Below are 13025 nucleotides of genomic sequence, written 5' to 3'. Positions count from 1 at the left end.
AAATAAATAAATAAATAAATCTTTAAAAAAAAGAAAAAAGAAAAAAAAAAGAAACCAGATGCAGGCCTGTGGAAAGTTGGAAGAGAAAAAGTAGTCAAGTTGTTCAATCTAAACAGGAGCCTGGTTGCCCCATCATGCCACTGCCTGAGGACCACTAGGAGTGACCTCTACTTACTATCACAAATGGAAAAAAGATTAAGCTGTCGACTGACCAACCTAGCAAGCCTACAGTTAAAAGTAAATTTAAAATAAAAGCACACTAACTCATGCTTCGCAAATACAGATACTCTTAACACATGCACACACACAGCAGGAGAGGCTTGAAAGTGTTAATATAACGGACTGGAACATGAATGAATACTATTCAAAGTTACTTTAAAATCTTTCTCACTATAGTCCAATCAACATAAAATATTGTAAAGCAGAGATTGCCTAATGTCATACCTTGGTTAAGTTTCAGAAGTCTCTACTTCCAACATTTTCCAGACAAACCCACATATCATGTAGTCCCTCTGGTGAAAACTGGCTTGCCCACCCTTAGCAGCTAAATCTCATTACAACTCCCATGCCTAAGTGAGCCAGAAAAGACTGACAAGTATTCTTACAACCAGCTCAGAAAGCCAGTGGTGATAAAGAACATGTCAATATTTATCTCTTGGAAAAACTGAAGATACATCACCATGCAGCTTTGTTAACAATTAAAGGTCCAGCTCTTCCCCAAAACAATAAAAACAGTTGACTAAAAACAATATCCCTCCCTTCACATATACATACCATTTGCTCTTGGTTGAATGAAATACTTTAGATTTACAACTAAACCACTGCCACCTGCCTAAAGACTGAAAACATGAACTCTCTCTCTTTTGGCGGCCTTTTTTATTAGCATGTTTTGGAGCCAAATGAATGCCTCCCTCATTTTGTGGACCATTTATCTAAATGGCTTGAAAAATCCCAAGTTAAGCCTTCAGTAAGAAAGAGCCTTGTGAAAGAGGTGCTTAGATGCTGTTTGAGGGCAAATACATTGTATGCGTGAATCTTTTCTCTTCTGCGGGCTCCTCTGATGGCACTCAGCGTTCGTTCCCACCTCTTCCTGGTGTGCCTTCCACTAGAGAAGCCGGATGCTAACAGCTACCCTTCCCAGACTCCCTGGCAGCGAGAGTTCTGGATAGGGGTTAGGAGCACTCACAGGTGATCTGGAAAGTGGAAACGAGATAAAAGACCTGTACCCGCTGCTTTTGACTGTGGCAAACACGGGCCAATGGGCAAGCAGGATGCTGGAAATACCTAGGTTCCCTATCACAGTGCCCAATCTCTAGCCCTCACCTCACAGGGGTCAAGGGGCAATTTTACAGAGGTAGAAGCCAAGTTCATATCCCAATGTCCTGTCACTGCTTGTACGGATGCAGAACACGCTGCAGTGGTGGCAGCAGCAACTTCCTGATCCCCGAGTCACAGCGACAAGGCTGTGCTTGTTAAACTCAAACGTCCCAGTGGGAGCCTCCCGATTCCCCGCTTTCCTGCCTGGAACAGACGGCAGAGCGGCTCCCTGGCAAGTCACTCCTTCCGTGCTCTGAAAGTCATTCCTGGAGGCCTGGCCTTGATTCCACTCCTCCAGCCCTTTCTATAGTGAGCAAGCTCCTAACTGCCTGTATTAAATCCCTCTCTGCTCAAAATTCCTAGAGGTTCTTGTGACCTGAATTGTCATACCAACACGTTTGTCTTTTTAACACATCACAGCAAACTGACTACAGCGCGTTAAGAGTACGCCTTCTAAGAGGAAATACCCTGTCATATCATGGTCACCATCAACTAAGCCCTTCTTTTCAGTGCCAGGCACTGTGCTAAGCACTTTTCACCTCATTTTCATTTAATCCTTACAAGAACCTTTTGTAGTAAATGCTACCATTAACCCCATTTCACAGATAGATAAAACACAGCACAGTGAGGGTAAGTATTTTATCCAGGGCCACACAGCCAGAAAGTGGTGACGCTAGCATTTCAACCCAGACAGTCTGTGCACTGTTATCTCCCACGCTGGAGTACTCCAAACGTGACCTATCATTTAGTCTCTTTTAACAATGCTTACAAAGCCAAGAGGTTTTACTACTGGAAAGACATTACAAATATGACACCTGCATCTTCCTCTTCTCCAGGCTCCAAACCTACACACTCATATACGACTGGGGAGAACATAAAATGGCACAACCACTTTCGAAAACAGTTTGGAAATTTGCTCAAGAGTTAAACATACACCCACCATATGATCTGGACATTCTACCCCTCAGTACCTGCTCAAGAGAAAAAGAATCATATGTCCCTACAAAGATTTACACACCGCTAAAATACCAATAGCTAAAAACCAGAAACTCGAATAATCATCAACAGGTGAATGGATAAACAAGTTGTACTATATCCAAACAATGGAATACTAGTCAGCAACAAAAAGGAATGGCCTGCTAATACACGTAACGATGTAGGCAACTCTCAGAGTAATCACGCTGTGTGAAAAAGCCGAACCAAAACACATACACACTGTACGATCCCATTTATAACACATTCTGGAAAATGCAAATTAATCTATATGAAAGAAAGCAGATTGGTGCTTGCATGGGAACCAGAGTGGGGGGTGGGGAGTGTGGCAGGAGGAAGGCGGGAGGAAACATCTGGGGGTGATCAGCGTGCTCACTATGGTTTCACAGCTATATACACGTCAGATTTGTGAGAGTTGCACAATTTAAATATAAATAGTTGATTGTATGTCAGTTATACCTCTATAAAGCTGCTTAACACACCAAAACCACCCTAAGAGTCACATTCAGTCCTGTCTCCCTCACCTCACACACCCAATCTACTACTGAGCATGGCTCACTCATTTTTCTACAGCGGCTGTGGCTCTGTCCTTCCTTCCCAGAAAGTAGTGGTAGAGTTCAAAGAACTCTGGTCAGAAGACTTGGTCCTACCTCTACTTCTGCCACATATGTGCACTACTTAATCTCTCTGAGCCTCTGCGCCCTCATCTATAAGATGGGAGATTCGTTAAATCATGTATTCATTCATTCATTCAACAAATAATAGATTAACTTGCCTACTAAAAGACCACAGTGAAGAAGAAATGAATTTGTGTTTTGTAAACCATAAAATTCTCTACATATATATGCTGGCATTTTTTTAAAGATTTTATTTACTTGAGAGAGCGAGAGAGAGAACACGAGCTGAGCAGGGGGGTGGCAGAGGGAGAAGCAGACTCCCCGCTGAGCAGGGAGGCCAACCGGAGGCTCGATCCCAGGACCCGGAGATCATGACCCGAGCCAAAGGCAGATGCTTCACTGACTGAGCCACCCAGGAGCCTCTCTGCTGGCATTTTTATTTCCATCTTTGCTGCCACCTTCCCAGCCCAGATCCTCCACACCTGACAAGGGACTTGGCAGTGCCCTCTTTGTGGCTGGTTCTACTATTGCCAGGCCTTTTCCGTTTAAATACAGAGCCCAGAGTTAACTTCCTCGATAGCACTGTGACAGAGTTTCAACTGGTTCCAATAATGCTGTCAAGCACGATTTACAATATTGAGTCCCAAGGCCGGCTCCTTCCTTGCTGCCCATCTCACCAACCTCAATTCTCTTTTCTGCAGAGCCCATGCATCAATCCAGCTAACAGCACGTAAGCCTCTGCATGAGCCTCCCTCACTAACACTGTCTTCTCCATTCTTCTCTGACCACCTACACCCACTGCTTCCCTCGTTGTCCACGTTAAGACAGTTAAGAAGGAGCTCTGCTGACCTAAGTAACTGGAAAAGAGCATTTTCCCGGGATACGGCAAGACTGACGACAAAGAACTGCAGACCAACCCTGCACTCCAGCTGGTGATGGCGTACAGGCTAGCAGTTCTGAAACTACCTCGTGTGTGCGCCTGAGATGGACAGATATGTGCAGTGTTGACTCCAGAAAAACCGAACTCCTTCTGCAACTTCTCCTGGTAAGCACCTTCTATTTCTAGTTTGCCCAGGCCCTCCTTCACCAGGGGGGCCTACTCTCATTGGGGCTGGCTCTGCTGGGTATGGAGGAAGCTGGGAAGAGTGAGACACAGTCTCTGCCCTCGAGGGACTCACAGCCCAGTGAGCTTTACACTCCAGTGTCTCCTGGTCGGACAGGGCCGACTTCTAACTGAGACACTGTGCCCTTTGTGGATACGAGCAGACACTGTGCAAAGGCACTCCGCCCCCACCCCTGCCTCCTTCTAATGAGCCTCTTCACTGTGAAAGAAAGGTGCTTCATTTTTCTCTCAGGAAGTGCCTGGAGTGATAATACTCTGCACACACCAGGTACTGAATAAAGACTGACCACCAGGGGCGCCTGGCTGGCTCAGTTGGTTGGGCGACTGCCTTCGGCTCAGGTCACGATCCTAGAGTCCTGGGATCGAGTCCCGCATCAGGCTCCCTGCTCAGCGGGGGGCGGGGGGGTTGCTTCTCCCTCTGACCATCCCCCCCTCGGACCCTCCCCCTCTCATGCCTCTCACTCTCAAATAAATAAAGTCTTTAAAAAAAAAAAAAGACTGACCACCTAAACAATGGCTGAGGACCCACAAAACATCGAATAACGACAAAAGAAAACTAAGCCGCGTATTTCATTTGGAACAGACTGCAACCAAGTTTCTGAAGCTTTCCATTTATCTGAACACTTCTTTGCGTCAAAAGTTAAATTTATGAGCCCATATCCCTTCAAAAATGGGCTAAAAAAAGTATTCTTTCAGAAAGAAAGCATTTTTCCTGTAACCAGTGACCAGAACGTCCCCTTAGAATGCAAATCTGTGCTAAGCGTTAGTGATAATTTGTTATGCAGCCTTTTTTCTCTTTAATTTCTTTCTACCTATAGTCACGTTTATATTAGAAAAGTTTTATATTCTTTCTATACTCTTTATAGTCAAAGTCTCACGAAATTCTAAGCAAGAGAAATATACCCTAGCCTACTCACATATGCAAAACGCTTTTACTTCAGCGTAGTGCCAAACTGACGCAGGGCCAGCAACATCCACACGAGAATATTCACCGGGATGTTGTCCGAAACGGCAGAGGGCTGGAACCAATCTAAATGTCCACTGCTTTGGGACTGGTTAGAAAAAATTCTGATACACGCGCATCCTGGAGTACTACGCAGCCACCGAGAATGAATCCGATCTGCAGGCGCTGCTGTGGAATGAATGCCCAAATGTAACGTCAAGTGTAAAGGTGAAGTGCAAAATATGCTACTACTGCACTTAAAAAGTGTGCTTCTCTGGGAGGAGGAATAAATATTAACATGCTTTTATACGGACAGATGATCTTGGGATACATAAGAAACTGTGAATAAACAGAAGCATCCTCTGGGAAAGAGAATGCGAGGGGGACAGGAACAAGAGACGAAAGGAAGACTAACTTTTCACTGTATATCCTTCTTTACGGTTTGAATTTTTGAAGCCACGTATAAAGCTTACCTTTCCAAAAAATAAAAAAAAAGAAAGAAAAAAAACCTTCAAAAATACTACTACCATACATAACAACGTCACTTCGCTTTTTCTTCGTAGCATTGTCGCAGGCACACAAGGTTAAGAAAAGAGGAATCATTCTTCATTTTCAGAAAAAGCCTCAAAGCAACTGGGTAAATCCAAAAGAGCTTTGTCCCCCACCCCCAGCTCCTCTGGGCCACAGTCCCCCCGTGGTAGGGTGAAGTGTAGGAACCCACGTGACTCAGCCCTCTTGGGAGAGCAAGTGCTACCAGCTCCCCCTCTGAACGGGGAAGCCATGGCATCCCCATTTCCACGGCCTTCAGCCGGTCTAGCTGCTGCAGCTCTCATCCTGGATGCTGAAAAAAATCTCTGGAGTTCAAGACAAGTTTGGATAACAAGGGGAGCAGGAAAATTGATGGGGGGAACACCAGTCAGGGTGATGAATAGGCTGGTCCGGAACAGCAGGTGACGGATATGCAGATGCAAGACTGGCAGGGAAGGAAGACGGTCCGTTCACAACAGATGGATGCAGGTGCTCAATCATCCTCAAGAACAAGCCCGAGGCTGCCGTACACAGTCCTGTCTGCTCCGCCACCGGCAGCTCCTCATTCACCTGCAGGGCGCAGCCCCAGCCCAGAGGCTCTCTGCACGGGACCCACACCAGGGCAGTGGTTCAGGAAATGCCACTTGACTGCAGGCGGGACTCTCAGGGACTGACTGCTGGTGAACTTCTCCCTCCAGCTTCCAAAATCACACCCACTTTGTCTCTCTGGATAGCTCACACTCTGGGGTATGGCTTGCCCTGCCGGGGTGGGGTGACTTGTTTGCCCAGGCCGAAGGGACACAGGAATTCCAGGACATAGGAATTCCAGTGTTAAAGCCAGGGCAGTGTGGGGCAAACCGGAACCAGTGGCCACCCTACTTACCAGCCACCATCCTTTCCTTTTTCTTCCCCTCTTCATCATCAGTGAGAGAGAACCTAGATCACCTAATTCAGTTCAACCTCATGACCGAGGAGAACTCCTCAGGTCAGGTATTTTGTTTCTTCCACCATCTAAGACTAACAGAGAGGTAAGTCAATAAGAAAAATCACCCAACCCTCGTCTTTGCCCAGGAGGAGAGCATCTTTTTAAAACATCCATATTAGGGACGCCTGGGTGGCTCAGTAGTTAAGCATCTTTCTTCGGCTCAGGTCCTCAGGTCATGATCCCGGGGTCCTGGGATGGAGCCCCTTGTCAGGCTCCCTTCTCAGCGGGGAGTCTGCTTCTCCCTCTGCCCACTGCTCCCCCTGCTCTCTCTTGCTATCTGTCTCTCTCTCTCTCAAATAAATAAATAAAATATTTTTTAAATAAATAAATAAAACAAAATAAAACATCCATTTTAGGGGCACCCAGCAGGCTCAGTAGGTGGAGCGTGTGACTCTTGATCTCAGGGTCATGGGTTCGAGCCTCACATTGGGGGTAGAGATTAGTTTAAAAAAATAAAGAAATAAAATAAAACGTCCATGACAGAGAAGGCACAATTACTCCAGCAAATGCAGGAATGAATCTCAATCTTGATGCCACAATCCACATCTCATTAACAAAGAATCAGAAGGGCCAGACAGCCCCTCACAGAGCCAATACCCTTCCTTCCAGCTCAGCCACAGCAGTTTCTGAGGGTGACGAAATGGGCCACAGCCAAGCATGGGGTCTCCCTTCCCTGTCCCCTCCTAGCTCTTTGCTGGACCCAAGCTCTTGAAAAAACAGCATTATAAAAATACTTCTGGCTTCACTAAGACACATTAAAGAATTAATTATAAAGTAAAGCTGAAGGAGAAAATTAATTTTAGAAACACATGAGGTTACAATTTTTTTTTTCCTGGAGATGGGGGAGGAAACAGTTATTTTCGTTCTCATCCTGGGGGCACAAGCTGGGAGCTGTCCAGTCGATAACCTGGCCATCAGAACAAGGTTTGTAATTAAAAGGTCAGTGACCTGGAAAGCCAGGGCCCCACTCCCAGAGCTTCTCAGTAATGACGGAGCTATTAAATTAAGACTGTTATGAAATCAATGCTAAAAAAGCTTTCATGGTAACGAGATTCCATTCAAGGACATGCAAACTACCTCATGAAATGGACGTAAATGATAAAAAAGAAAAGTAATAAAAGAGAGTTAAATTGAAATCTGCGTAAGAATTTACTCCCCCTTGAAATACTCCAGCGAGAGCAGCCCTTCACCTCTACCCCACTACCAAGGTTGAGACCATCAGGTTTCTTCCTCAAGTTCATTTCCAGCAAGGAGGCGGCTTTGCTACCGGGGGTTCCGCTTCCAGGAACAGAAGAAAGATAAGATCTTGTTTCACCTTTCAGAATGAGAAAGGATGGTGGTGTGTCTCGTTTGTTTAGTTTTCCTTTCCCCCTGGACTATTTATTAGATGAGCGAGAACACAGCCCTTTACTTACACACTTGAGAAAAGGCACAATAAGCAAAAGTCTCAGCCAACACCACCCAGGCCCCATTATGCAGGATTATACAGAGAAGTGTGTGATGCTCATCGTTCTTCTAGAAGCCTGATTTGCAACAGATAGATTAGGAGTAAGCTAACAGACAACGCTATCTTCCCCTATCTTCCCCGTCTCCCGTCCTCCCTCCACGAACAGGCATCACTTTTACCCAACTTACGCTCAGCCTGCCAACGTGTTTGGAAGCAGCCTGCCTCCTACACTTTGTGGTTGGATAGGGTGTCAAATCAACATAAGCCTATTGACAACGCTGTCCAAGCCTCTAACTTTCTGGACCAATTCTACTGCTCTTTTTAAGCTACTCTAACCTCCTGGATTGCAGCCCACCTAAGGCCCAGACGTGATGCCTGCCTGGTGAGCCTTGCCTCTGTATGCGGTCCACTTCCAAGAGGGCTTAAACCCCACGCACAGTCCAGTGGTGCCCATGTGCGGCTGACCACACAGCTGACGTGCCATCTGCGGAATCAAGTGGTTGGAAGGAAAACAAAAACATCTATTCTAATACTCCGAAGGTGAACAGCTGCTTTTCTCTTCCATCCAAAAAATCCAAGATAAAATAAAGAAATGTTGTAAATTACACAAAATGGCAGTACGAACTTCAAGGAAAATGATAAATGATTCCAATAACTTCATGTTTCTCATTAATGACTCCATGTTCAGACTTTAAAGCATCCAAAAGAGAACTCAAAACACAAAAAGAAAACAAAACACCACAAACCCAGAAGACCTTTGCAAACCAATGCTCTTGCATGCCTATCCCATCCAAGCCCCACTAGCCTGCCCCCGTCCCCCCAGCGCCCCGAATCAGACAGCACAACATTTAACCTGTCAGTAACAGAGGCAGGCTGCAGCCCTGCTCCAGGCTGTGGTTTCACATTAAAACAAACTCAGCTGATGTGCCTAAAGTAACCCTCATTTTCCACTGAACTGACATGCACTACAGGGACCTCAATTTCTATATTAAATATTAAATAATATTAAAAGAAAAACAAAATTGGATTTGCCTTTTCAGGAAAGAGATGTTTATTAAAAAAAAGAAAGTCAAGATTATAATTCAAGGCAGTGCTCCACTGCAATTCCCTGAAGTGACATTTGCTAGGAAAAGCCAAGACTACAGTAGCTGCAAGCTCGCCCAAAGCCAGCGCTCCAAACCCACCCCTGCAACGAGTCCTGAGTCCTGCGGGGGAGACGGGAGACGGGGAGCCTTGGGGAGGATGCCAGAACCTTGGTCCCTCCCCTCAGGACACCCTCCCCACCGCCACAGACCAGCCAGCCAACTCTCTTTCTTTCCCAAGTACAGTTAGGGACAGGGGAGACGCTGGTTCCTTTGCAAAAGCCCCTCCCCCCTCACCCCACTGGGGCCGGTGCCAAACTCCGCAGACTGTGTACACCTGACCCAAGGAACAGCCGGAAATTTAAAAAGTGAAGTGTAAATCCACAAAGGGGCGCTTCTTCCCCAGACGCCAATCAAACCTTGGAATCCTCTGCCCAGAAAAGGTCCTGCCAGAACTTACCCTATTGGGACTCAACTCGGAAACAGATAATTACTGACTGAAGCAGCGTTTTACAGGATAATGGAGATGGGTGATTACGGCCAGTGATTCTGGACTGAGGCTCAGGGTAGACTCCTGCGGCTCTCTTTAGAGGAAAAAGGGAAGGAGGTCTCTCCGGGGTCCTGCTGCCTGCAATTCTACAAACTCTTGCCCACATTAGGGGTCGAAGAGGAACTGTGCCCACTCCACACTGACCAATACTCATCTCCCTCAGGCTTGCGCTCACACCGCCCTCTCAGAGAGACATGCTCGGGTCATCCCGTCTGCCGTCCCCACCCCAGCGCCGGTGCCCTCAACCCCGCGTGCCCGGCGTTATTTTTCTCCATGGCATTTGCCGCCCGACAGACTATGGATCTCGTTTTCTCACTGGTTAATTGTCTGCCTTTCCCCCTAAGAATGTCAGCCCAGCGAGGGCAGGGATGCTGTCTGTCCTCTTCTCTGCAGGGTCCCCGGGGCCCAGAATGGGGCATACGCAGGGCAAATACTCGGCGATGGATTAACTCATCGATTGGTTTTGTTTTGCGTTATTTTTAAAGGAGCAACAAATAATAATTGCACAAAACAGTTTCCTCTCCACAGTAATTATTAGCCAACTAACTCAAAAGAAGTATTATTTGGTCCAGAGTTTCTCTCTCTCTTTTTCCTCTCCTTCTCCCAGTCAGGGATTTATTAAAATTACACAGATTAGATGGAGCTCCTGATACTAAAACTGCTCAGCAAAGCCTGCGGTGGGGAAGCGCCGAGCAAACACCAGAGACATTTGTCTCTAAATTGCTCTAAATACCTTCTGCAAATGAAATTCTAACCCAGCTGCGTTTGAGAGAAAATGAGGAATAACTGGTCATTGTCAGTGGAAGAGAAGATCAGGCAGTTATAATACCGCACAATATACTGGGGCAGAGGATCTCTCGGCAACCATAGATTTTGTCTCGGGTTACCCCGGGTAATCAGCACGGCTTTTAGGCTCAGCTTTCCCCGGCTTCGATGCTTTGATGAGAGAGCTGAAATCCCCAAGCTTTTATGATTAATTACTCCCCATAGGTACACATATTTCAAGGAAAAACTCTTTCATGGCATGATGGTTGCGCAGTGGAGAGGCCGGCCAACGCGCTCCAAATTGTAATAACCTCCTACTGATGGGGGGCGAGCACGATGCCACCAGCAAATGCACAACGCCCCTCACCGGCGCCGTCGCAGGGGCCAGCCCTGAGGCTGCCTCGGACCAGATGCCTGCGAATGGAGAGCTTCAGGCTCATTCTGCCCAAACCCCAAGGGTGCAGGCCTGGGACAAGGTCCTACAAGCATCTCTACGGTGGGACGCCATGGAGCAGGCCACAGAGCAGACCGAGGAAACACCACCAAACCACTCCGTCTTCTATTCCAGCCATAGATGACTTAAAGCTCACAACCTCGAATTTTGAAGCTGACACTCCAGCTCCTGAAGGAAAAAGAGTTTTGTTTGTGGGGGGGAGGTGGAGAGGAGAAAGAAAACGCACTCCCCCCACCATGGTGCGTAAGGGCCTCTATGCAACTTTCCAGCTTTCTAGAAAATTAAGATGTTCGAAGAGTAAAAAGTCAAATTCTTTTTTTTGTTTGTTTTGGGGTTTGTTTTGTATTTTACAGAACAAGAAAAATATCCTAAATTGCAACAGAGCCAAAAGAGATTCTTTCTGCTTTGGACAATATTGAATTTGTCAAGATCCATTTAATCCCTGCTTACAGAAATACCATAAAACCAGTAATTTACCACTTCAATCCGTAAATCAGACTGACCCCAAGCTTGACCTTAACCCGACCTTGTTTAGTCATCTCATTTCCCTCGTCCTTCAATTTCTTTCTTCCTGATTCTTTACTGAGGCAGCTGACCTCCTAACCTGAAGCCAGTCACTGTGTAACCAGGGTCATATTATCAGAAGAACGGACCAGAGGCAGAAGTCCTCCACAGTCTTATCCAGTGGGCCTCTTCCTGCTGCCCGTGCCAGGCTGTCCTGGGCTAAATGTCAGCCTTGCACCTGGTGCTGGATCACCCAGACAGTATCATCTCTCTGTTCGACTGTTAAGGAAAGAAGCCCGCATTCCCCCTGAGGGGGCTCCCCTCACTCCCACACCAGTGGGACAGTATGGAAGGTCCTTTCAGCAACACCGTGGCTTCCATCTGCCCCGTCCCCAGTCCCTTTCTGCAGGCCACGCTGCATGGCCATGGGGAACCTGTACCTTTCTTCTTAAGGAATGCTCTCCTGGTCGCAAGTGGGCTCTGGCGGACCCGGGAATTCTGTAGAAACTTCACTGCTGTGGCAATCTGGTCGGGGAGATAAAAGAGAGAAGAAAAATAAACATCAATAGCCTGAATGTCAAGATTAAAAATCCTACCAGTTTATCCCAGGTCCATAGAAATAAGCACACCATTGTGGTCAAATATATAACCAGTTATTTCTCACATTTAAAATCTACCTGAATAAAAGACTATGTCAGTTCCCACTGGCTTCCTGTATCTGATTCTATCAAACCTAATCCCCTCAGCCTAGCTTTTAAGACCTGCAGTAATCTTTCCTTTTTCTGCCTGTTCAAGCTGAATCTTCATACTCCTCGGCAGGTAGCCCTCTCCTGGCGATGCTCACCCACGTCACCGTCCTTGTGCTCGGGCTATGCCCTTGTTCTAGAAGGCCTCCCTTTCCCGCCTCTACCTGTCTAAACATTGCATACACACACACACACACACGTACATGTGTACAAACACACACACACACACACGCACACCAACACAGCCCTTTTATAGCCTGTGCTAACTCCTCAAAGCCTTCCCTAAATAAGCAAGCCATCTCTGATCTCCCTATTCTCTTAAATTCTTTAATGCTCGTAGTGTGTACCATATAATTGAAGACATAATTATACTGTCTTCTAATGTTCAGGCTGCCTCCCCAACCACCCTGCAAGCATCTGAGGAGAAGAAAGACCACGCTGCTTCCACAGAGTGGAGAGTGCTGAGCACAGACCGGCTGGGAAGGATTATATAAGAGACAACGCACACAGCCATTCACACCGGTCCCTCTTATGCAACGAAGCTCAATCCTGAAGAGACTTCAAAGGACAAAGTTTGGGGTTTCATGGCTAAAAGCTGACAGATTGACAGATGATCCCCCTACCTCTGGTAATAATATTATTTAATGAAATCTTCTATCTACAAATAAGCCAAAGAGGGGGTGGAGGAAAACTGCTGAAGGTATTAACCTTCACATCACTCAGCACACATGAAGCGTGTGTTTGCACGCCGCTTGTGTGCTCTCCGTCCCAGGCACTGGGGCAATGGGTGGGACACGCCAACCTGCCCCAAATAGGAAAGGGGCCGTTTTAAATGCCTGGCATTACTCATCTCATCAAGACCAAAAGAATAATATAGTCTCGTGTTACAGGTAAAGTCAACAGACCCTGGAGTTCACTCCTAAGTTGTTGAAAGAAAACATTTCTAAGGGACCAAATATAAGAAACTTTTC

At 46.5% G+C, this 13025-nt stretch overlaps 1 protein-coding gene across 3 annotated transcripts in view; it reads right to left on the bottom strand.

The window, feature by feature from the left end:
* PEX14 (peroxisomal biogenesis factor 14) overlaps positions 1-13025 on the bottom strand; it is a 133615-nt gene that overhangs the window by 73035 nt on the left and 47555 nt on the right. For all 3 annotated transcript variants that reach the window (XM_008694949.2, XM_040645764.1, XM_040645763.1), the window contains exon 3: positions 11749-11833. In XM_008694949.2, coding sequence (XP_008693171.2) covers positions 11749-11833 — 85 coding nt within the window. The remainder of the gene's footprint in view (positions 1-11748; positions 11834-13025) is intronic.

This window comes from Ursus maritimus, unplaced genomic scaffold, assembly GCF_017311325.1.
Source record: "Ursus maritimus isolate PB19 unplaced genomic scaffold, ASM1731132v1 scaffold_32, whole genome shotgun sequence".
Lineage (NCBI taxonomy): Eukaryota > Metazoa > Chordata > Mammalia > Carnivora > Ursidae > Ursus > Ursus maritimus.
The sequence above is the reverse complement of the archived record's forward strand: the minus strand, read 5'-3'. Positions and strand labels throughout refer to the sequence as shown.